The following is a 26487-nucleotide window of genomic DNA, read 5'->3' on the forward strand; positions in this document are numbered from 1 at the left end:
AGAAAATTATTTCTAGGGCTTTATTGAGCGTACAAGACGACGTAAAATCCAAATGAGCAGCAGTTTGAAAAATCGTGATCCAGCGTTTTTTAAGATCAGAGTTTAGTTCGATTCGAATGGTTCAGCTGGCAGAATGTGGGGGAGTCAGTGTCACGCTAAGCAAGAATGCGTTCGAATGACAATAAGCCCAATGAACAACCGCCGGTCTTAATTGAATTTATACGTAAAACGTCTGCAATATAGGTAATGTCAACGTAAACGTGACATTGATTATAGATAGTAGGAAGTAAAGGTATGTAAGGGTATTCCAAATTTATTAAAAATGATACCTTCATTTTAGGACATCGGAGTTCGGTTGAGTTATGTCATCATCTACGGAAAAGCGAGGCAAATGGAACGAAAGCAAAATGTAGGTAATCGTTAGCAGGATACTGTAAAGTATTGGTGATTTCGAGGACCTTCAATCTCCAAGTAACTCGTCCTTGCCCATCAGGCCGAGGGAAACGGCATATCACTGCACCAGCTTAAGCCAACTAATCGAACTCCAACTGGGGTTGATATGTTACTACTACTGATCCAGCATACTTGAAGTGCTGATGAAGCTATTAGACTCAATTGATCAAAATGAAGGTTACATCACAATGTCTCCAAGGACTGGAAATGGGGCTATAGTGACGTGGTAACAGACACAGCTGGAAATGGTATCGATGGAATTCTCTGGCCGGAAGCTCAAACGGCGGTGTGCACTTAGAGAAAGGATATGAAGGAATTATATAAGATAAGCCTGTCAGAGATATAACTATGATTGCAAAAAAAAAAAAATGGTAGGGTCATGTCAACAAATAAAGGTTATCACACAACTCGCATATCTACACTAAAGATAATCCTAAAGCCAATTAATGCTAAAGCTAATAAGCAACTAAAAGTACAGTGTTTTAAACGGCTGTTATGATCACTTAGCAAAACAGTAACCCTGACATCTTCCTCACTTGTTCAGTCGCCGGATGATGCCTTTAAGCGCGTGGAAATCGGGTCGGTCGACGGGGTCCTCCGACCAGCAGCGTCGCATCATCTGCAGTACCTCCTCATCCGCCATGTCGTCGTCAATAGCCGGCCGGAACGGCGGCTTCTGGCCGTTTCGTACGTTCTCGACGATCTCTGCGGCACAGGGAGAACGGCCGGGTTACGCCTTCACATGACTATGTGTATTGTGTAAGCCTTGGAGAGTATAGTTGTGTCTGATGATTTAGAACTTGATGATCTCATTTTCCAGAATGAGAGATGTTGATGAAAAGAAACACAGCTAAGGTCGTGTAGGAAATATACGCTGGGCCCGAAAGTTTAATTAACCATTCAGGGGATTACGCTCACAAAATGTCCACTAAATAAGCACAGAACTTGGGCATATCAGCCACTGTAAATTACAGAAGAAGCGCAGCTAAGACACAATCAGTGCGGTATTTCTTGTGAAACAGCTTTACAACGTGCATTCTCTCACACTAGCGAGATATATGTGCGACACTTGAATGTGTTTTCAAAACTTAAGAGATGTTGCCGATATGATATCGGCTGTGTAGAAACAAAAGAGCTCGGCTCTACATAGTTTTGTTGGATGTCATTAAAAAGACGCTTTCCGTATCTTTATGAATTTTAGAGTTACAAGGAGAGTGAGTAGGTGAATAAGAGTAGTTGAGAACAAATAATATCCATCTTAATTATCCTATGAATAAAATGTAGTGCATGCAATTTCGCTTTAGGACGTCTGTTATAAAGCAGTAACAAGATGATGTATTATGAGGCCCTGAAGAACTCCAGCATTACTTCAGCTATCGTTAAATGCCATCAATATCAATGGCACTCAATATTTCATCAAACAAATGATTATAGAACATGCACACACCATGTCTATAAGTAGTACGTTTACGATAAGGTAGGTATTTCGCTGTTTTTAAGTTCGAATATATGTATACTCGCAAAAAAATTCAGATGCAATTCCTTCCTTGTGTTGATTTATCTAAAACAACCGCCTTTTGATGTTCAGGGAACAATTGAGGAGACTGGAAGTGGGTTGTCTTGGCTGGCCGGGCAGCGACGCGCAGCCGCCTGCTCAACATTGGGTAGGCTGTGCCGCATTACATCGGTGCTCGGCGGCGCAGCCTACCTAGTCACTATGACTCGCGGACACTGGACAGTGGACACAGCATGGAATCGGACCGAGACGAGGCTTTGTTGGTGGCTTCGTCTGAGATTATATTGAACAAAATCTTGCCAATGATAAAACTATTACCGACATTATATCAGTGTTTGACGAAAGTGAAAATGAAACCCCGCGATATCCGTTTCATTGGCACATTTACCCGAAAAAGTTAACAATGCAACTGCGGAAAATAAGCAGCTTCACTAACTCCAGGCAAGATAAGCTTGAACTGAACGGCGACCATTACGGGTATCACCGTCAAGAAAACTGACCGATATATCCAGCATACCGTCGGTATCGTTCTCGGCGCGGACTCACTGCAGGGGGAGCGGGGGCTGCGGAGCGGACTGCAGGCCGGGCTGGCCGCAGTCTGGTACTTGCAGTACGTGCAGTCAATGTTGCAGTAGGAGCCCCTCCTCGCCGCCATGTCCACCGGACTGGGTGTGCACCGCGCCGGTGACACGGCCCGTGAGAGGGCCGCGGCGCCACCGGCCGGCCAGCCGGCGCCCCCGGGAGCAGTCAGCGACGTGGGTGAGTGGCCCAGGAACGGCGGAGAGAGCCGACTGAGCGGGTCGCGCGGCACCAGCGGCGGCGCCGGCGGCTCGAGCGCGCGCCCGCTGCGCCGCTCCGGAGGAGACAGCCGGGCGCTCTGCATACCGCCGGCCTCCGAGTAGATGCTCAGAATGAGGTCGATTTCGGCCGACAGTTTGGCGGAACGGGGCGCCGGCTGCGCCCGTCTAACACCGCACCCGCCGCGCACCGGAGTCGGCCCGTCGGCAGCGACCACCGCGGAGCGACTGGAGCCGCCCGCCGGCGGGCGTCGGAGCCGACGCGACCGACGCCGCACGCAGCCCGCCGACCACCCCTCCCCTTCCGTCCCAAGATGCGACCTCCCCTGCCCCGAGCCAGCCGGGCGCCTCGCAACCGGCGGTCGGCTCCGCGTCTTTTGTCACATGCCAGTTGCAGGATGATTAACTGACCGTCAACCGCTGTCCAGAAAGATAAACGACCACTAAATACAATGAATCACGTGGACAAATGTGACAAAAACAGTTTAGCTGAATCTAACATAAATTGCTTTCTAGTAAAAAGCAATTGTAAACCATCGCATGTTCACGATGTTTTAAAGGAATACAAAAGATGTACTACTTAACTGACCATACTTATTAATCTAAATTAAATCTCATTATAAGTTCCTTGCACTGTTTATCTTTTCCTGTTCTTGTGTAATTGTATCGGGCTTAAGGAGCGCTACAAAGAGATCTTTCCATTTACCCGTAGTGCACCCACATCACGACCTTTACATCTATGATGTGGACGGATCCAAATTGTCTATGGTTTTTAGTCCTGGCCCTGTAACGTTTAATGGTTACTTGCTTTTAGTTTTAACCCGGGTCCCGCTGGGGGGGGGGGGGCTATTCATAGCTCCCTTGTCGTTTTTCTGCAATAATTAATAAACCGCTATACACGACGCAAAACTTTCAGCACCTTCGACTGCATTAATTTAAAATATGAACTTCGTAGCTACCATAGGTCGGCCGGAAATGACGTCAGAGGGACGTCATGTTCGGCCGATTTCAACGCAAAACATTGAACAAAACAACAGCAATTGCTCTCAAGAGCTCAGTTTTTTCGCTACATAGATCCAATTTCTTTGCATGAGAGGACTCACAATAGACGGCGCTATCAAACTGTTATCTCGGATTTTCAACATTTTGAAAATTTTGAAAAATATAGATATTTAAGTTCAAAATTTATATTTTGACATTTTTTTTCTTAAAAAGCTGACTTTTCGAAAAAAAAACGGAATATGTGTGCCAGAACACATGCTTATGACTTACTCTAGCAAGTTTTAGCCAGATATCTTCAAAAATGGCCCAAGGTATACGCATTAGTTATAGCAAAAATTTCACAATTATAAATTTTCAAATCAATTTTTCAGTACGTATTTGACATCGTACACCAATATAAATAACACCGTCGTGTTACTGAGCTCAAACTGCATCCGATAATCACACTTGTTGAAAAAAATCAATTTCGAAATTTGCTCTTTTTACCTGAAAGTGGCCTGACTTCAGCTAAATTCAACTCAAAATTACCTCGAATGACATAAACGACACCGAATTCGAAATATATAGCCTAAAGAGACCAAAAAACATGTGTCACGTGACCGATTCATGATATAAGATTTCCGTGACCTGTGATGACCTGACCCTGACCTGAGAATCAAAGTACAAGTTTGGTACCCTCAGGGTATCTAAAGCATCTAACTATTCACAAGTGCGTAAACCAAAAATGAGTGTTATCTGACTTGTAAGCCGGCGGCCAGAGCCCAAAATATGAACAAGCCAAACCCATGGGGTTATTTCGATGCAGTAACTTCGAAAATTACGTCAGTGGTGAGATTCGTTTTGGGGTAGTTTACCGCAAAATGAGTTTACCGCACTTGGTGAGATTGGGCCCAGTAGGGCGTGTTATACGCAGACCCAAGTGGGGCGCGGCCGCGGGTTAAGGAATTTGGTGTTGAGAAGTCATAATGAAGCCAAAAGAACAAAAAACATTTTGGATTAAAAGTTGTGTGTTTTTTTTTGTGTATTACTTGTATATAACCAAACTCACGAGAAGAGTAACACAGAACAACGTAAAGTCACAACGCCCAACGTGTCCAAAAATGCAGTTCTGATGATCTTGCAAAGAACACGGCCTCATGCATTGGCGATAAACCTTCGGGGACCATAAAAGCATAATTATTTAGATTAAGGTCTTCGGTCATCCAAAATGCGAAGGCAAAACATACAGTCCTGTGACCGAGCTAGCCTTCCCAAACCACGAAAGTACATAGATGAATTCACAGATGAGAAGCCACCGTCTCTTTGCAAAGTTCGGATAAGACAAAAAAGTCCGGCATTAAAGTCTGAATCGCATGCCAGTATGGTTTCAGCCATGCACTAGTTCGTAGCAAGGTATTTTACGCCTAAGCAAAGTGCATTGGGCATTGCTGTTTTCACCAAACGTAAATCACCTACGATAGAAGACTTTACAATAATATGTCGAAGGTGTTCCTCCTCCGATTTAACTCGACTTGACTGAAGCCCTTAAAGTGCAGGCCACTCTCCAAAGGTTTCGAAGAACAGTTCAGCGGTGTCACCAGTTAATCGATCTGAATTTGCTGTTGCGTGCACGGATAGTGCACAAGATCGTATAGCGACATTGGCGTGTTTTTACATGCCCATCGCATATAATTATCAAACACGCTATCAGCACCTCCCTCAACACAGCACCAGTCCCATGCGCCGGAACTTACCTTTTGGCGATATCTCGTTGTGCACAAAGAACGGCCCCATGCGCATAATGATCTCCTGAACGATGATGGCGAATGAGTAGACGTCCCCCTTCTGCGTGCCGCGGATGTGGCCCATGGGCTGCGCGGTTCGCAGGAGCTCAGGAGCCGTCCATAATCGTCCTGTCCGAGCAGAGCGGCCGGTGACGGCGACTGACGGCGGCATCTAGCACCGCATCACACTGCCATCTAGGGATAGGTTACGGACAGGGATGGCAATCGTTGCAGATCGGTTTGGGTGTGAGTAGGCGATTCGGGACTGAAAGGACATGCTATTTTTATGAGAGCGCAAGTACCGACTGAAGTGAAGTCGACTACATCAGCCTACGGCATTGCAAATGCACAAAAATGGCAATAAACTGGCACACACACAAAACAATGTCAGAGATGGTATTTGCTACTAATGGTGCCTTTGTAGTGTGTTAGACAACGAAGCAGCAGCAGCTGCTGCTGGGAGCTGTTTGCAGTGATCTGCGGGGGCGCTGACGTCACCATCATTGATTACTTTTTCGGGGTGAACACGCAGCAGGACGCACACAGACAGATCGCCGTCCCTCGGAGCCGTCAGATCTGCATATAGACACATATGAACAGGATCGCGACAAGCCTCTGTAGGCACTTTTTTACATTTTATCCTTTTCTACTTCTAAAATTTTACTGTGAAAAGTGAATATGCCACTAACCAGTCGCAGTCAGTGCTCGAAATAGAAATATTCCTAATTCATCACCCTGGCGTTGGTGAATTGTGCGCCACCTAGGGAGGTCTACCAATAGTGCCGCCCTCAGCCCTCAGAGCGAGCTGTGCCAGCCTCTGGGCTTTAGTCAGTGCTGCGCGCCATCGGCAGGTCTACCTAGTGCCGTCCTCAGGCCTCAGCCCTCAGAGCGAGCTGTGGCGGCCTATGGGCTTTAGTGAGTGCTGCGCGCCACCTAGCCCTCAGCTCTCAGAGGGAGCTTTGGCCGCCACCTCAGCCAATGGCACAAGATACGGTGTTCGTTCAGTGCCACAGATGGCAGCACAATCAGCTGCATCAAGGACTGACCAACACCATTATACCAGTGGTTTTAGCTCGGCATCCACGCTCATGAGTGCATAAATTGTGGAACGAGCATATCTCAGACAACGCGACGTAACAGGTGCCTTTAACGAAGAAGAATGGCTCACAAGAGGCGGGCAATGAACGCTAGTTTGACTCTAATGCAGCTTCCGCATAATCAAACAAAGATCTTGGATATCATTGACTTTCTGGTTCTATGTGAACTATTTTCCTCAGCCACAGCAACACATCTTTAGAAATGTTCTCAAATTTGACAACATCTTTATGCTCCGGGCTGACGTCCGCCAAACTCAGACAGCCAGTAGAGGGAAGCCCCAAAAGGAGCACATCCATCCAGAGTGACCGTTAGAGCGGCTGGTCCAAGTAACCTGTCAAACTGGCTCACTTCCGTCCTAATGGGATGGACTTATTCCTTGTCTGGGACGTCAGTCAGACGTCGACTCCAGATTCGATCCCAGGTTTCCAACGTCCACTTACATTCCACGAGTCTTGATTGATCTTAAAAGATCGAAAAGGCCAAACGAAAAGGTTTTTGGTGCTGAGCATATTTGAGCAGTATGTGACTTACCAATCAATGATATTTTTTCTGATGGGACCAACGATCGTTCAAGACCAATACTACGAGACTGCACGCAGCTGGAGAACCTCTCACTTACGTTTCCAATACACATACGAGTCGAGGTTTTGGTTTTCGTCGTCCGTGTCGAGCTGATGCAGACCAAAGTCGGTTATTTTCAGCACGAATCGACTGTCGACCACGCAGTTGGACGATTTGAGTTTGGAGTGGACCCGGATCTCACTGCTGTGCAGGTACGCCATGCCCTGAAACACGACCGGATCGAACACAATCAGAGGGCGTCGGGGAGACAGGTTAATTTCCTGTGCGAATAGGTGTTCTATGAGTGCTGTGCTGAATGCTGCTTAGAATGAGACATAACTCAGGTGGCGAGCAGTCAGATTTTGTTTTGGGGGAGGGCCGAGGGGGTTTAAGAAAAAACGCCAACTATGAAATGTATCCGCTCTACTCTTCTCACTATTTGGAAGGAATCTTTTTTTTTAGAGCGTGAAAACAATAACAGAAGGACTCGCGGTGCCCAACGATTTCAATAAGCCTCTCCGCCTACATTGACTTGAGCCTTCGCCTTTAGTATGGCTATAATAGGCAAAGTTTGCGCACATGCTTATAGACAAAGGGTCTGTTTCCGGACATTGAAAACCAAAGTTTTGACTATTTTCGCCACACTGGGTAAGGGTGCTGTCAATGATGGGCTCAATCTTAGTGTGGACTATGGAGTACCGAGCGTCTTACTGAATGATACTTAGGGGTTCGATGACAGATGGCCAATATAAACACTGATCGGAAAGCAGGACAGGATATCTTTTTCATACGTAGAAGAGTAAGATTCCTAGAAAATCCAGCCCTGTAAACGTACTGGGTTCGTTGACTTGGCCGTTCCTTTCAGCAGAGGTTCATTACAAAAATGAAGATATAAATCTCATTGAGCGCACCTGTATCCTGGTCGTCAGGCAATATTGTTACTACTAAGCGATCTAAAGCCCAGGTTAAGTATTTCCTGTTGTCTTTCTTAGCACCACCGAAAACAGCTTAACTCAAGCATCCACCCCTGCACCTAGGTCTTTCTAACACTCAACTCAAATACCAATGACTCTGCAGCAGTGTTATTCAGCATAAGCGCAATTCATTGCCTTACTCTGTGTTTACCGCAGCGGTCGCTTTAATAACACTGACACGGTCCCGGGGCCCTCAGACGGCCCCGAGTCTCTGTCCCCCTCGGGACAGTCTTACAAAGGTTACACTAACGAAATGGCTCGGTCACCAACTGTGCCGACTTCTTTGAACGAAAGTGACTCAGGGGTGTCAATTTTGCACTGCTTTAGGCTGCATTTATGTAATTGGATGGTCCGACGGCAACAGCTCGCATTTTTACACTTCGTGGAAAATTGTTAGGTTTACCTAACTGTAATTATGTACACCTACAGTAGGTTTGCAGGCATTCGTTAGTTGAGTCGTGCATGTCATCGTCCTGGTTTATCTTTCCATGTAGCATTCTCCAACGCGTTTCTTTCCTCGTTGCATTCAGACTTCATTCGCCGTACGTGGTATGAATATGGAAATAAATGTTCGCGCATTAGACCCCGACGCCACCTGATACCGGAGGGAAGCCGTAAACATCATCCCAGCTTGTTCTGCTCAATCCTAAATCGGACTGCCGGCAGTCCATTCTCCTCACAGAATAGGCAAGCCCCGTGAAACGAACCGCACACAAACAGATGCCTCGAATGTCTGTGGTTTTAACTTGGTCGTGTTAGATGTCTTTTAGCATCTTGAGCAGTCGTGCGAAACAAAACGCTTCTAAAAATAGACCCAAATATAGTCAACAAAAAAGGCTGACTGTTAAAGACGGGTTAGGACAGAACAGGGGAGTTGGGATATTGATAAGGTACTTTGCCTGCAGTTTCAAATCTCGTACGCATTTGGGTGTTCTAGTGCCTATGTTTACGTAAATCATTCATACATTTCATCCACGAATGTTGCCAGAATCAGCGTCACCATTATTACAATAGGGTTGGGACCTATCTGCATGCTCTGTATGTTTTGGTAAAATAAAAAAGCTCAGAATTTTTAATGATTTAATTTAAAATCACTTTGTTATAAAAATACCTAGTTAGTTCAGAAATTAATTATTTGTGGCTGAAAACAACTTGCTTCTGATTGGTCGGGCTAATCATGACGTGACATGTAGGTATATAACTGTCTGTATATTTGGCGCAGTTGAGACATACATTTTCTATGTATTTTCCTATGGTAAATCGGAGTGATTGGTCGTGTTTTCAGTGTCTCTTTATTTTGCGCTGGTATTGCGTGGCTAAGAAGTTTTATCAAGAATGGCATATACTAAAATGTTCCTTTAATAATGGAGCTTCAATATCTGTGAGTTTTATTGGCAAGCGAAAACTGATTTCGCTGTTATTTTATCTGGAAATTGTTCATTTTTTTAGGTCAATATGCAAAATATTTTACGGGAACAAGTTGGCACTTTTCTTGATTTTTGCACTCAAATCGCGTGCGATTCAACTGTATTGGAACTTGCAAAGAAGCTTGGTGATTAATTAACTGTGTTGTTATGGCACTGTTTGCAAAGCATGGATAATGAAACTCTGCCAAAGACTTAGCTACATAGCAATGCCTCAAGTAATACGCAGGAGGGACAAAATTCAGAGTCCGATCGAGAAGAATCGGTGCAAATGCTACGAAGACCAGGCAGCTCTGATACAATAGCTAGTCGTCTCACTACTCTCACTCCATTAGACCAGCTGATTCCTGACAGCACCGACTCGGATGCAAAGATGGAGCTCATCTTCCAAGCCAGAAACCAGTTCTTTGATGGAAGATGTGATGCTGCCTCTGTCTCTGCTTTGTTGGCCACTTTGGACGGGGCGGAGCTCCGCTCCTTGCGTGAGCGGTTATTCGCCTGTCATCCAGAAATAGTTCCTTCGTTTGCTGGCCGTTCCCTGATTAGGTGCAATACGGGGAGCTGTAATCAGGGAAGTAACTTTCCATATGAAAGGGGTGCAGGTGCACCCCCGTCCCCCATCCACTAGAAGTGCACCCCCATAGGCTAAGCGGCGCCCCACACGCCGCCCCACACGATTAGCTCTAGAGCAGATGGCGAGGGTGATTTCTCGGCTACATTCCATCTCGGCGTCGTGATGCTTGTGGGCTTGGAAAGCGTCCAGTCGTATGTAGGGTAGTGTAGGGGTAGGGTTGAGTTCAATAAGGTCCTTACATTTGAAAGGTTTGAACAACCCGCAATCAGCACAAAATACCACAAGTTAAATAAAAAACTACTAAACTCCGCCCAACTAATATTAATAAACCTTACAGCCAAACTAATGGCCTAAATAAAAATATATCTCAAATCCTAACAGTTATCGCGGGTGATGGTGCCATGAGTTGCTATTATCCAAAACAGATGCAAATAAACATGTTTGTATGTCCTATGTATGTTTGTTTTAAAAACGTTGCAGCGGCGCTGGGAACTGCAGTCTTAGATCTGGGTATGTTTGGCATCTGCAACTCTTCATATACACATTAACCCTATTTCGGACGGGGAGACCTTTCAGGATTTTCTTGTACAATTGCCAAACGCCGCGAGACATTAAGCTCATATTTGGTGACTTTTCCTAAATGCTCATTGCGCACATCTCAGCAAAAAAAAAAAAAAAAAATGCCGGGTCAGGTCAGGTCAGGTAACCAGAGCGGGTTTGTTGACCCCACCTCAGAAAAGTTTGCAAACACGTGAGCTTGAGTTTTTCACGAAGTTATTTCCTCTCATCAAGTCTTCAAAACAGTACCTGCAGTATGTGTCGTTTGTATATCTCAGAATTTTTGATCTGTGACCTGAGGTTAGGTCAGAGTCGTGACCTTTACATTGCAAGCCTATGGAAAAGTATTGAAATGCGACCTGCACCTCGAGTAAACGAGTCAAAACCACCCAATTCTTTAAGAATTATGACAAATTATCTGATCTGTAATGATCCAGGTGCCATTTACTGACAGGGACACCGGAGAGGGTTATCTGAGCCGAGATCATGTGAGGTGATATCTACCATACATCAATGCTCACAATACTTACAATATTGACAATGCTTTTGCTTACAACACTTACAATACTTACGATGAGACCAGCAAGCACTCTGCCGTTACAGTTCTAACTTCTGTTTCGAAAAACGACGTTACACACATTCGCTGCCAGCATAACATGTATTGTTTGACAGTAACAAAATACAATTGACATCTGAACCCCAAACGGACCGCCATCCACTCAAATTTTATAACCCTGACCGGTCAGGGGGCGAATGGAGGTCATTGCCTGGGCATTACACTCAGCCCTTGCACAAAATATCTCACCTCACAGTGATCATTACAACAGTAGCACCGACTTGATAGTGGATTTCAAAGTACTTGCATCAGCTCTTCCTGCTATTGCAGACGATCATCTCCTCAGGGTAATGTTGTTCGGGACATGAACGAAGATCGTTTTCGGAGTTTCATAAGTCCTACTGCAACAGCCTGGCACAAAACAGGACTTGTACGCTCTTCTCTGCACTTTGCCCTTCAGTATATCACAAAAGAATTGTTTAGAATCCATCTTACGCTTCTTTCACAGTCTCCCTTGCCACCGTAGGGCGTAGATAGATTGCTGTTGCTGGTAAGTTAAGGCACGGTAGATAGAAATTACCTCGGTTCTCAACGCCTTAAGTTATTTTCATAAAAAAAGAACAAATAAATTATCAATAAGATGACAGGAATGTAAACATTTTAATCGCAAAGTAGTCCAAATATTGGAATGAGCTTTTGCTTTTCAGCATCCTCCGATTCATCATCTTTATCATTTGAAAATTCGAGGTACATAAAATGTTTATCACGCGCTCATGTTAAGTGGGAATATAGTAGGGGAAGTTGGGGGAACGCCGAATACTTTTTTTCTGACGCCCGTAGCACGCAAGGTAGACAACATAAGCTATTCTTGTTGGCGTCATTCGAGAGGCCAGTCTTTTGCCTTTCAAACATACCAGGCGCATTTGATAAATTCGCATACCGTTAAGCGCACAAACTAAAAATATCAAAGAAGTGAATTTTTCGGCGTTGCCCCGGACTGCGGGGAAAGCCGAAAATGGGAGAAATGATCTACGGGAATGCCGAAATTGATGTTTTGCTATTTTATCTCAAATTTTATCCAGAATTCGTCAAAGCTGACACGCGTTTTAAGAGCTTGAGGACGCTTGGTGCACACTGGAAGTTATAATTGTGTGATATAATAAGAAAAGGCCAGGTAAATCATTCCTTATGGTAACAGGCTGTTGTGTCGGTTAAAAGTGTAATTTGTGTGACTAAAAATACGCGTTGCTATTCTATGGTAAAGTTAAAGTTCGGTAAAGTTCACGTAGCATGCTTTAACACGCGTAAATGCACGTTTTCGGCATTACCCCAGCCAGCCATACTTTCATTTGCAGGCCCATAACTTTTCAACGTGCTGTATAAATTTCAAATAGGCAGCACACTTATGCAAAGACGTGCTGAAGATTACTTGACCGAATTGGCCAGACAAACGGTAGCATAATGAGTAGGAAATGCAGCTTCGAAGACGCATGTAGTACAAAGGAAACGTACATTGAAAACGCTCTTGGCGCCCTCACAGCCGAAGTATTCCGAATGACGACTGGTAACAAACATGCGATAATTGGTAGTCACTTAAGCTTCAGAGCATCACTGACAGGTGTCATCCATGTCGTACGGTTTTCGAAATATCTCGAATTTCGGCTTTGCCCCAACCCCGGCATTGCCCCAACTTCCCCTACACGGCAGACACATCAATTTTTGACACTGAACATTTCATTCGTAAATGTTTTAGCATAATTTAAAGTTAAAAACAGCGCGAATGGCAGAGTGAAGCAAACAACATCTTTCACCCATTGATATAACATGTAATCTGTGGTGCGCCAGATGCGCCATTATTTGTCAACCGCAGAAGGTGACATGTGACGTAACAGCATCAAGAGCATCTTTTTTCAAGAACTTTTCAAAACAAGTTTCCTATCTTTCTTCCCCCATTTCTCTCAGCTTATTTATTTTATGAGGCAATGGTATGCACCATAAATTCTGTGAAAATAGTTTGATCATTTTCATGCATTCTTGAAAAATCGAGTTCCCAACCCCATTCATGCTAAAAACCAAACCAAATGCATATGTAAGCCTGAAGAAGTTACGGAGTTCATCATACAAGCGAATAGTATATTGGTGAGTACACTTGTGTGGTAGGTGAGGGGTGGAAACATCCACAATGCCCGTCGTGACCCTGCACTGACCTTGACAATGTCATGCATCAAACTGTAGCGGAACATCCAGTCCAGCTTGATCTGCTCGTTCTCCAGGATGTCTTGCAGACTGCCTTTGGGGCAGTACTCGGTGAAGATGGCCTGGTGCGGTGACTCGATGCTCATACCGATAAACCGCACCAGATGGTCGTGGTGGAGATCTTTCATCTGTCAAGAGAGTCAAATTCAAGTTAAGTCGTGTCAAGTCAAGTCAATACCACTGAACAGTGAGACACCCTTGACAAGGTCAAGGGAGAGGCCAGTGTGGTCACAAAATAATCTTTGGAAGAGAGTTTTTGTGAGGATCTTAGATTATCAAGGCAATCTATTTGCAAGTCGGAGTGATTAGGACCATGACAAATAGGTAATCAGCTATAATACTAGTATTTCTATGCACAAAACTTTTAGCACGTCTCTTTGCCATAAAGACGCAGTTACTTAAACGTTAGAAAATATATAATATATAATCAACTGTTTTATGCATCTACAAACATCACATTATCCTGATCTCCGGAACAAGAGAACAAATGCAATAAGACTTGTCCAAAAGCATTGAAACACTTCCTTTATAAGTTCTTTCATCTGACATGAATGTCTCAAGCCCTACAAGGAAAAGATAACGCATCACAGAATCCCTTTGCGATACGGCGGTAATATGGCATGGTCTCCATGCAATATTGCCGTTCAACGCACAAAAGCACTGGGGTATATGTCACTGCTATCCAATAATATATCTATCAGCACTGTGAAAGGACAAAAACTGAGGACGAGCGACTGTCAATCAAGTAGCACACAGCAATATCTCGACCATTCAGGCGGACAAACGTGGGAGTCAATCACTTCCGTCCTTGGTATTTATCGCTGGTCGCGACGCGTGTTTTCTACAGTAGTCCAACGCGAAATGATTTCATTTCCTGGCCAGCCCTGTGATCAAACTTCTGAGGGAGTCAAACTTTCTCCATTAAATTCTGTCAATTGGTCGAAACTAGCGCAGTTCGATGGCGTATAGCGACGCAGCAGGTGCTGAATGCAAACTAGGACCATTTAGACACTTTCTTACAGTTCTACATTAGGTGTAAAATGCCAAGGATGCTGCCGACACCGCTAAATAAAGGGTCTAGCAAGACAAATGGCGTAATCCAGGGCCCAATCTTACCAATGCAGTGAAAAGGATTTGACAGCACTGGCCGGAGTTAGGGGAGAGTGGGGTAATTTGGCCGCTTTTTTTAGAAAACGATGTAACTAAAAATCGACAACACATTTCTGCATTTTCTTAACGCTGACAGACCTGTGGCATACATTTTACTTTCCTGGACAGTAAACTTGAAATGATAGGGTAACTACTTATATTGAAATTGTGACGTATTACAAAGGTCTGCAAAGCGGCCAAATTGCCCCACTAGCAGGGTTATTTGGCCGGGGGTGTGGGGCAATTTGGCCGGTGTTAGTTTGAGGCCATGATTTTTGTTATCGGCGAGTCAGCTTCACATTCAGCAATGACGCGTGTCCTACGACGCATTTGAAGTATTTTGGAGGTTGACTCAGCCGTCACAGGGGTCGAAAATAGTCAAAATAGCGGCTCTAGATGCGATGACAGTTTTTTATGAATAACTTTTGAAGTAATCAAGCTAGGCCAAAACTGAAAGTACCATCGTAATTCTCTCGTCATTCCGCATCGAAACATGTATGTGTTGACCTCGAGAGGTCAAGGTCAAAGGTTGGCTTCAGGTCACGTTACCTCAGGTCGCTTGACCTCAAGGTTACGTGAGTTCAAGGTCATCCTGTATATCATTCGATGCGCCTTGACGAGCTGAACACAATGAGACCATTTGCGCGGTTGTATCTTTTTTCTGTAAGTATTTATTAGCAAAAAAGCGTTAGGTAACCGTTGATGACGTCACATGCCCTTACAGCTGTCCAATAGGAAATATGGCATCAAGGTAGTCAAAGTTGGTCATGAATTATGTCCTTTATGGTATAATTGACCATGACAACTCGGCCGTCCCAGCATAGTGACTAGTGGTGTCAATCGGTTACCAAAATCTCGGTATACCAATACCGAACCGATACCGATTCGGTATTCGGTATTTTATACCAAAAGCATTTGGTATTTTGTCGGTATTATGAAAGTCAACTACTGTCATAAAAAATTAAAACATTTTTGATAAACCTTCTGAACTCAAATTTGATTTGCTAAATGACATTGGATGAAGAAAAAGGACAATCATGACACATTTCTCCCAAATGCATGATGTCATAACAAATGGGCAAACACATTAACTGCAACATTAAACACATCAGTCTACCAATGTTAAATGGCAACTTATCAGTGCCAGAAAATTCCAATACCATGAGGATAATTATCTTACAAAAAAGCTTATGTGCAAGACATGTACAATAAACATTACATATATTACATTAAACATGTATCAATGTTTAACTCACTGTATACTGGAAAACATACTCTAACTACCTTACTCAAAATTTCCATTCATTGGTATGCAATGAATGGTATGCAATCATTGGTATGCACATGCATTCATTGGTAACAAATTTGACTTTGTTTTGAGGAGTCTGTGATTGATCTTGACCTTGTCTTGCTCTCCATTTCACTGCAATGCAGTTACATTTTCCAAAAGTCAAAACCCTGCTTTTATAGCACTAGCTTCACCAATATCATCTAATATTGAAGGCAGCATTTATCACTTCATCATCACCCCACAAATTCTCAACTTCGTTCAACTTCAAAAAGATCCTGTGGATAATTTATGTTCTTTACTTAGTGTTCTCTTTCCTGCTCTCCTCAACAGATAGAAATCGCTAGCAATATAATCAAAAGCATTCCTAAAATATAATTGGGTCTTGGATTGATTCGCAAATAGCAGTTCAAAAACTGAACACATCTAAGAACTTTTAAATGTCGCAGCTGCGCTAAAATCCGATGTAGCTCAATGAAAATAATTGAGCAACATTGTTTTTCTGGTTCTTCTTTTTTTAGCGATAGCGGCGTACAATCCTTCTTGAGTTAATTAAAAGATACCAAAATATGAACATCATATTTTTAAATTAAGTGTACATAAGCAAAAAAGAAAAAGCTTTATTTTATGCAGTTCCGTGCGTTTCGTGCCTAAATGCAAATGGCCGCCGCCTGCACGGCTGCCATTGTGGAAGTGATGCCACGTGACACGTGTCAATGATTCTGTTAGCGAGCAAATAGGCATTTTGGATACCTTCGCAAAGACGGCCGGCGCTCGGAGCGCGGCGGTCGGTCCGCCGCGCCACGCCGCTCACATATGTGTCATCTGGCCCCTGTCCTGGTTCTCATGCCCACGTGTTGTGCGTACCACGAGGGCTGAGACGGGACGGGGGCCTGACAGTCTTCGACGGGACTCCACCGGTGCGCGACGGCCCGGTGCACGACGTGGCCGACGTGGCCTTACGTACGACGCGGCCGACGTGGCCCTACGAGAACGATTCAGTGAACCGCATTTGTGACCGCCGTATTTTGTGCATTTTAATCGTTTCCGTTTCATTCAAGAATAGACCTTTACTTATATGAACAATAACTTTATGGTCCTCCGGGTGACGAAAGAGAACGAGTGAACGATCACGAGCACGCACGAACATTTCCGTATTGAACGAGTGAACTGTACGATTCTCGCGAACATTCTGGTCCTCCGGGCCGGATATCAGTGAACTAGTGTGCGAATGGATTTACAGTGACGACGCGGTGTTGTGAACTGTGAGTACAATGTCTGACAAGCGGTCACGACATGCCAGTGATGCGAAATCACATCAAAGCCGCCGAAGCTCGTATCACACGAGGAGCGAGGCGAGCTTCAGCACGGCGTCCTCCGGTCTCAGTGAAGCCCGCCGCCGGGCTGCACTTAGCCAGCTCCAGGCGGAACAGGCCCAGCGCGCCGCCGCCGCCAAGGCTGAGCTGGCCCGGCGGCAGGCGGAGCAGGCGGAGGCGCAGGCAGCGCTTCAAGCTCAGGCGGCGAAGGATGAAGCTGAATACCGTCAGCTGGAGCTGGAGCTGCTGGAGCAGGAGGAGCGAGGTTCGCAGCACCCTCGTTCTTCCGCTGCACCATCCGTCGCTGGTCCTCCGGTGGTTGCAACTGAGCCACCGGCACTGGTGGACGTGTCTCGACAGACGGACGAGTCAACCACGCGCACCCGACAGTGGCTGGCTCAGTCTCAGCTGCATGTGCCGCCAGTGGATACGGCTCCTGTCGGCACCCTGCCTCCACCTGCGGCGCGGCTGCAGCACCCGTCCCGTGGCGACACCAGAGCGGTCCCACATCTGCCGCGCATCACGCTGGAGAAGTTCGGCGGCTCTGCCATCGAGTGGCCGCGGTGGATAGCCCTCTTCAAAGCGCTGGTACACGACCGCGCCGACCTCACCGACGTAGAACGGCTGACCTATCTGCAGACTCACCTGACGGGGCCGGCGAGAGAGTCTGTGCGGGGCATGCTCTGCGACGCCAGTCTATATAGCACTGCCCTGGGTGAGCTGGAACGAGAGTTTGGTGACCCGTCCCGTGTGATACACGCCACGATGAAAAGACTGCTCACAGCGCGGCCAGTGAAAGACGGTGACCTGTCAGCGCTCACAGAGCTGTCTCGTGAGCTCCACACCGCGGTGAGCGTCTTACAGTGTCTGCACTACGAGCACGACCTCGCTGCCGCCACGAACGTCACCACTGTGACTGGGAAGCTACCAGCCTCCCTCGCCTGGAGGTGGGGCGAGCACATGGTGGAAAATGGCATCACTCGTCCGACGCTCGTCGATCTCGACGAATGGCTTCGCCGTCATGTGTCAGCTGGTCGGTTGGCCTTGAACGTGACCACCAAGCAGCTGCCGAAGGTCGAGGCTAATGACGCTGAGTGCCGCCCAAGACGCGTGTTTACCACCGCGTCGGCGCGGACCACGCCGGCGGCTGTAAAGCGGGAGAGGACAGCTGCCATAAAGTCATCAGCGGACGGACACAGTGACTGGTGTACCATGTGTCAGCAAACACACGAGCTCCAGCACTGTGACGAATTTCTCGCGCTGACTGTGAGTGAGAAGGCAGAGTTCGTCGGCAGAAACGGACTGTGCTTTAACTGCCTGGGTCGCGATCACATCAGCGCCACGTGTCCCAGTGATGCACGATGTGACGCGGAGCACTGCGGCAGGCGTCATCACACGCTGTTACACAATGGAGGACGAGTGTTTCCGCTGCGCGATTCCGATGATAGTACGCCGTCATCTGCCAAACATGTCGGCACCGCATCGGCCGAGCCTCGCAGTGATATTCTCCTGCAGGTGGTGCCCATCACCGTAAATGGGCCGGCAGGTAGCCGCACTACGAACGCGCTCCTGGATCTCGGGAGTCAGATCACACTGATCACCGACGACCTGTGTGACCGACTCGGCATCTCGGGGCCCACCGACAAATTGGTGCTGAGTACGCTGAGTGGGACCCAAACGACGACGTCACGACGCGTATCCCTCGCCGTCGAGGCTGTGGGCGGCGCCGGCAGGGCACATCGTATACGAAACGCCCAAACGACGCCGACGTTAAACGTGTCAGCCAAGGCCATGGACTGCACAGTGGCAAAGGAGAAATGGCCGCACCTGGATGGATCTCCCCAGCGCCACCCACGGCCCAGTGGAGGTGCTCCTGGGAACCGACGTCATCGAACTTATTGTGCCGCGGGAAGTGATCGAGGGACCGACGGGAACGCTGTGCGACGTAAGGACGCTGTTGGGATGGACGGTGACCGGGCGGGCGTCGGAACGCTCGGTGCTCGATGGTGAACACGTTATCAATCACGTTCGTGTCAGTGATAAAACGAGTGCAGTCGCTGACCTTCACACCCAGGAATCATCAGAGACGACCCAGTGGTGTCACGCAGCCGAGCCGCCGGGCCCGGCCGACATCTTCAGCAAAGGCGGCCCGGGGACGGACCTCGCCCCCGGCGGACCGTGGATACGAGGTCCAGCTGCGCGGTCCGGCCCGGCCGCCCTCTCCGACGACGAGACGAGGGTGACAGCGTGCGTCACCGAGCGAGCGGAGCCGGTCGTAAACGGCAGTGACTTCTCGTCCTGCCTCATGGACTCCGGCAGCCTGCTCAGAGTCGGTGGCCGTCGCTGGAAGCGGAAGAACACACAGCCGCAGGATCGCTCCTGGCGACGCCGGCGGCGAGAGTGTCTCCCCGCGCACGCCGACCGCACACTGCATGTCGATCATGGACACGACCGAGGTCAGGGTTGGCGAACTAATGCGACTGACCGACGTAAACGTACCACGTGGACATTGGTCGGTGAGATGAGCGGAGTGTGTGACCCTGGTGTGGGCGGTCTTATTCCCGCCATTGACGTGACGACTGATACCGGCCAATACAGGCGGCCTATCTCTCGTCTCTGCCGTCTTGAGTGCGACGGCGACGGACAGTAAATGGACTTGGAGAGATAATGTGCGCGCACGTGGGACGGCTAAAGTGAGTCGTCTACGACCGCACTGTGCCGTCGGCGAGCAGTGTGGAGATCGGAGCGTTTATTAGTGTTTCCTGCGCCCACCATTCGCGGTGCTAACGTGTGTGTGTGCGTGAGGGAGTGAGCCGCTCATTCTGTCCGCTGCGAATGGTCATTTGTGTTTAGTGTTCAGCCATTAGCTATCAGCTGTGAGCCGTGTGACGATGCTACGCGTTCACTGTGACAGAGTCCCTCCCGGCCCACTTGGCCGGTCGGTCTACGAATGAGCTAGTTTACGACCTTAGAGTGCGCAGTGTTAGATTAGTCTATGGTACCACGCCCATGTTAGCGCTAGTTTCTGTTCGCGTCCGCTCCGTTCGGTAATGCAATGTGTGTTATGTGTTGTACGCTGGGTGCTGGGTGTTTGTGTGTCGGCAATGTGACGGCACTGTCACTGCCGCCAGTGCCTCTCGAGCGAGTGTTCGTAGTTAACGACCTGCGTCAGTGCGTGACAACGGTGACAGTGACCGGCGGCCGGGACCGCGCCGTCGTATAGTTTTACGACTGGGCGCGTGACTGATGTCAGGAATGACCTCCGCCCCGGCCAGACTCTGTAGTGCGTAATGCGTATTGTATGTGAGTGTATGCATATTGCACACGGTGTGCGGATCGTGGCGAGTGTGTGCGTGCGTACGAGACGCTTGAACGATTGCTCGCTAGTTGTTGGATTTTCCGCGGATGATCGCGAAAAACCGGGCCGGCTATGTTAGCGAGCAAATAGGCATTTTGGATACCTTCGCAAAGACGGCCGGCGCTCGGAGCGCGGCGGTCGGTCCGCCGCGCCACGCCGCTCACATATGTGTCATCTGGCCCCTGTCCTGGTTCTCATGCCCACGTGTTGTGCGTACCACGAGGGCTGAGACGGGACGGGGGCCTGACAGTCTTCGACGGGACTCCACCGGTGCGCGACGGCCCGGTGCACGACGTGGCCGACGTGGCCTTACGTACGACGCGGCCGACGTGGCCCTACGAGAACGATTCAGTGAACCGCATTTGTGACCGCCGTATTTTGTGCATTTTAATCGTTTCCGTTTCATTCAAGAATAGACCTTTACTTATATGAACAATAACTTTATGGTCCTCCGGGTGACGAAAGAGAACGAGTGAACGATCACGAGCACGCACGAACATTTCCGTATTGAACGAGTGAACTGTACGATTCTCGCGAACAGATTCCGTAAAATTATGGACATTTTACTTAGCTTTCATCGCGATATCATTACAGTGGTGTCTCCTATCTATCAGTGTGCCTCGTAAGTAATTATTTATCAAGATTTGTTGTGTTCAACATTTATTTATGATGAAAAATTGGCTGCGTCACTATCGTCACCATCGCTACTTGAGTTGCACTGTAGGTATCATGGATTTTGTTTACATTAATGGTATAGCCCAGCCCATCATTGTCACTGGCTTACCATTTTTGGATCATGGTAACACACGTACCCTGTCTTGACTGGACTCGAATTGAATGACTTGGGTTCAGGCATGGATGAGGTTCAGGGTTCAAGTTCTTGTCCTATCACCTCATGCAGATGACTTGAATCCACATCCCAGTTAAGTAACTGACCTGAATATTTGTTAATACTTACACAATACAGTTATTTTTTTTTTGCAGTGCAAATAACTTAGAGATTTCCTGACTTGTTTTTGTTGCCTTATTTTAAAGTATTACCTTTTAATGCCTATCATTTGTTTTGAGAAAGTTTGAAGCATTTGTTTGATGATTCCCTGAATTCGGTACCTAGTCGGTATTTCACCCTATTTCTGAAAATCGGTTCGGTTTTGGTATACTCTCAGTGGTTTTGGTCGGTATCGGTTTGGTATTGGTTTCCAAAATTTCTGAAATTGACATCACTAATAGTGACTCTGAGCGCACCGGCCAAGTTGCCCCGCTAGTCCCGGCCAAATAACCCCACATTGCCATTCTGAAAATTTTTGTCTATAAAGTCGTCATGGCTGTACAAAATTAGATGAAATTGCTCTTGGAACCGCTGAACACCCTAAAGAATGGGGCTATAATGTTGGAATTCGTTTACAGCCCAACTACTACATGTTATACAAATTTTTAAACTGAAGTAAAAGTTACCATTTTCTAACGAAATTCACGTTTTATTAATTTTGAATAAAACTAAGAGGGGGAAAGTTTTGACATTTGTTCTCGAGTTAGTTCTGCCGATGACAAATGAATAGAGACTAAAGTTATTTCATTCACTTTTATCAGCTTTCGTATAGGTGGGGGCAGCCAATTTACACCACCGGCCAAATTACCCCACTCTCCCCTACCGGCAATATTATGAAACGTATTTTTTTTATTTGCGTCCAGCTTATCTCGCCGAATGTGTCAATGATTATGAATGTTGCCTGAATGAATGAATGAATGAATGAATGAATGAATGATTGAATGAATGAATGAATGAATGAATGAATGAATAAATGAAGGTAGAATAACGATGAATGTTACCGATTGCCGTGAATGCGCATTTACGGCATTTGCTAAGATTGTGGGCCTGCAGGATTCGTGGCGACAACGATGAAGATCAGCTTAGATCGCACGAAGACAAAAAAGCTCTTCCCATAAACAATACGAGCTGGGTCCGGATGATTATGACAGGAAGATCTAACTCGTCAACCAGTCTACCGCTTACAGCTTGTTGCTCACTAGGCATTTCTGACAGCCGAACGACAAGTAGTAACATCGCTGTAACTTACTTACAGCACCACCCACCACCGCCCGAATATTTCATTTACCATTCAATATACGGCGCCCACATTACCGCTCATACACTGGCAATGGACATCTGCATATAAGGAGCAGCGCCGCTACTCTGCCTCGGCATCGAGCCATGAATAATGGATAACGTGTCTGTCGGCAGGTCTGGCCACTCCCAGTAGGGGAGAGTGGGGAAAGATGCCCAGGGTTTTACTATGTCATAAATTATTCGAAAATGACGATCGGGAAGCAAAAACTTGTAGTTTCAACGGAAGCCGACATCATTTTTCTCCAAAAATATCACACTTTCGTGCTTGAAATATGATAACTTTTTTTGCTACTAAGCATTTTCCTGAAGAAGTGAAAGTGGGCATCTTACCCCACAGGGTGGGAAAGACGCCCCCTGGCGTTGGGTAAGATGCCCCCTGCACTGTAAGTGACATAAATGGACACGTGAATCGCCTGAACGAATCAGTAGTCCCTTCGAGCCTGCAGTAGACACCAAACGTCATCGTAAGGGCCCTCAAAAGTAGTCGTAAGGGGCTTCAGAGGTCATCGTTAGGGCCATCATAGTCCAGCGCGGCCAAACAAGCCTCCGTGGTGGCGTTCGGAGACCACTGTGGGGCCCTTATAGGTCTTCATGATGCTTGAGGGCCCTCGAGCCCATCGTGGGGACCTCAGATGCCAGCGCGGCCCGTGGAGCCAACGTGGGAGCCCTCAAAGGATGTCGTGAGGGGCCCTAGAGCCAATAATGTGGCCCACAGAGGCCGTCGTAAGGGCTCTCAGAGTCAGATGCCGCCCAAAAAGTCGCTGTGTGGGCCGAGAGACCGGCATGGGGAGCACCCGACCGTACTGGACTCTCAATAGTCCCAGATCAGCTTTTGTCTCTCATCACAGGTATGTAATAAATGATTTGACGGGCTGCTTGAAGGACAGCCTACGGATTTAGGGGGGCGTCTTTCCCCATCAGGACAGGGGGCATCTTACCCCAAGGTACCGAGGTAACATTAAATCAGTACAATTTGTTAGCCATAAAACTACACCCTGAAACAAACTGTTTGGGACACAGTACACGCATGTTAATTTATCACGACTATAGCAAGGGACGCAAAAATTATCTACCTTCTTTGATATTTACAATGTTTTGACACCAAAATATTTTTTGAAAGCAGCAAATAAAAAACATGCAATCACCAGCCAGCCGTTGCCCAACTGAGCCTCGCAAATTTGTGTGCAGTTAACAAGGCAGGCTTCCGCTTTACGCTAAGAACATTAATTTCCAGGTTCGATTCTTTGTTTGGCCGCTAGAGGGGGTGGGGCGTCTTTCCCACCCTGGGCATCTTACCCCACTCTCCCCTACCAATGACGTGCCGGGATGCGGCGCAAGACGTGACATGATGGGCGGCCACCCGCGGGGAAGGGGCGACCGAGAAGGGACGTGGAACAGCTGTCCCGTGGGTGGAGGGGTAGATGTTGAGGAATTAGTGATTCTTGGTACGGTGAGAATGATATAAATATCATACCCTGGTCCAAAAGAAGAGGGGGCCAAGGGCATAGGTGCCAAGGGCATACCCTGCTGGGGCCAAGGGCATAGGTGTAGGAACAGGGGGGCCGGGGGGCATGGGCCCCCACTTTTCAGCCATTTTAAAGTAAAATCTTTATTTTTGTTTAAATACAAAACTAAGAGCAGGAAATGGTTCAGCAAGGTGAGATGAGCACAAAACTGCAAAGAATTTCTTCATAGAGGTATCGGGACTCCCAGAAAGTAACAATGCAGCTTCGCTGCCCCCCCCCCCCCACACACACACTTTTCGTGAGGTTCCTACGCCCATGGCTGAGGGGGTCCAAAGGTGGAGGGAAACAGCCGGGGATTAGGACTGAATGGCAGCTGAAGGGGTAAGACCAGTGGGAAAAGAGAGGACTCTTGAGGGAACGGATAACCATGTAGCTAAAGGCGGTGGCCTGGTGGGCCGCTGGTGTGATGGTAAGTGTGGTCCATAGGTTGACTCATTTTGTTAATCTCGGCGGTGTCATGCTCTGTAACTTAGTTTATTTAGTGGAGATGTGCCCTGATTTTAGCGTTACGCTTTTGCATCAATCCTACTTGTTTCACTTTTGTACTTATTTTGTATTTTTGAAAATAAATGAGATGAGATGAGGTGAGGTAGAAAGGTTCATGGTGAGAGAGGTGGCGCATTGTAAATAGAGGAGACGTATGCGAGTGAAGAAGGCTATTCGTGTGTAAGGGATGGCCAATGTGGTAGTTGATATGTTCAACATCCTAAATGATGAACAGCTCATTTAACAAGCTTTATTAGTCGAGTGCAGAGAATAAAAGTCGCTACCATTACATCTTCAACACATCCAAACCAAGAATGGGCCTATCACGTCGACTCATCAAAAATTTCCCAGGGCTGCCCCATCCGGTCTTCATGCGTCGACACCTTTCATGTCTCGTTTCTCAGTCACAGTCCCACTTAGTAGGCCGGGGCGTCTCAGCTGTGTCGCAGTGACCTTTCTCACGTCTGTCCATCTGAGGTCGAGTCTGGTCAGCCCTCGCGGATCGACCAGGTGCCGCTCCCTAGGGATATATCTCGGTCAGCCGCCGCCGCAGACGCCGCCGACGCCGCCATACTCTATACAGCCACCGGCATCGCAAACCACAGTCGCCTCAGACGCCGTCGGCATCAATAGCAGCGCCATCGCCATTGGCGGCGGCGCCATTACCATCGCTCAGATTGGCACACTCGCTATACTTTCACTCGGCTGGTCATCTATTCTCACGCGTCTACCGTCTGGTAATAGCGTCATTATTCTACAGGCGTCAGCCTTAATCCGTCGTGACAAACACACTGCGATTATATGGCTTAAATCGTCATCAGCGACGCACGTGCTGGCGACGGAGGATTTTTGCCGAGCTCCGGCCGGCAGCAGTGCAACAGCTACGACGGCAATATAGAAGTTGGTCGGCCCACCGGGCGATAGAGAGAGAGAGAGAGAGAGAGAGAGAGAGAGAGAGAGAGAGAGGGAGAGAAAGAAAGAGAGAGAGAGGGAGAGGGAGAGGCAGAAAGAGAGAGAGAGGGAGAGAGAGAGAGAGGGAGAGAGAGAGAGGCAGAGAGAGAGAGAGAGAGACAGAGAGAGAGAGAGAGAGGGAGAGGGAGAGACAGAAAGAGAGAGAGGCAGAGAGAGAGAGAGAGAGAGAGAGAGAGAGAGAGAGAGAGAGAGAGAGAGAGAGAGAGAGAGGGAGGGACAGACAGACAGACAGACTGACAGACAGACAGACAGACAGAGACAGAGACAAGACAGAAAAAAACATGAGAAATAGACACACAGACACAAGAGGAGCTGTAAAAAAAAAAAACACTGTAGAAACAGGTGAACCCGGGGTGGAGCAGCCGTCAGTCGCTAAACCGCACCGGCGCGGCGCGGCGCTCGCAAAGAGGATAGCACAAGTTGATCGATTGTGATGGGATATGAGCTGAACATGTGATTTGTCGGTTATGTTCTATGAGCATGTAAAGGATATAGTTCAAGTAGGTTGATATTTGGAAGTCGGACACGGAGCATTGGTCGTTGCCACATTCTAGTGGAAAACAGCGTTGAATCATGAATGCATGGAATAAACGAAAGGAATTATCACGCGTTGTGTTGACACTTCCTGCGCCCTAAGCGATAAACGCTTACTACTCACCCTTTTTAGTTCCATTAAAAGTTCGCGGTTTATGTCAATCTTCTTTGCAGACAACATCTTGATTGCAACTACGG

The 26487-nt window shown here is 47.3% G+C and overlaps 1 protein-coding gene across 1 annotated transcript; it reads right to left on the minus strand.

The window, feature by feature from the left end:
- Nucleotides 1-989: 989 nt before the first annotated feature.
- On the minus strand, nucleotides 990-26487 carry LOC122377088 (atrial natriuretic peptide receptor 2-like; the record flags this gene model as incomplete). The annotated part of the gene is made up of 5 exons (XM_043357044.1): nucleotides 26414-26487; nucleotides 13484-13660; nucleotides 7249-7414; nucleotides 5502-5660; nucleotides 990-1158 (listed from the first exon to the last, which is right to left on the minus strand). Coding segments are annotated over exons 1-5 (728 nt in total), but the record flags the coding sequence as incomplete, so codon positions are not given.

The sequence above is a fragment of the Amphibalanus amphitrite genome, unplaced genomic scaffold (assembly GCF_019059575.1).
Source record: "Amphibalanus amphitrite isolate SeventyFive unplaced genomic scaffold, NRLGWU_Aamphi_draft 002505F_arrow, whole genome shotgun sequence".
NCBI lineage: Eukaryota > Metazoa > Arthropoda > Thecostraca > Balanomorpha > Balanidae > Amphibalanus > Amphibalanus amphitrite.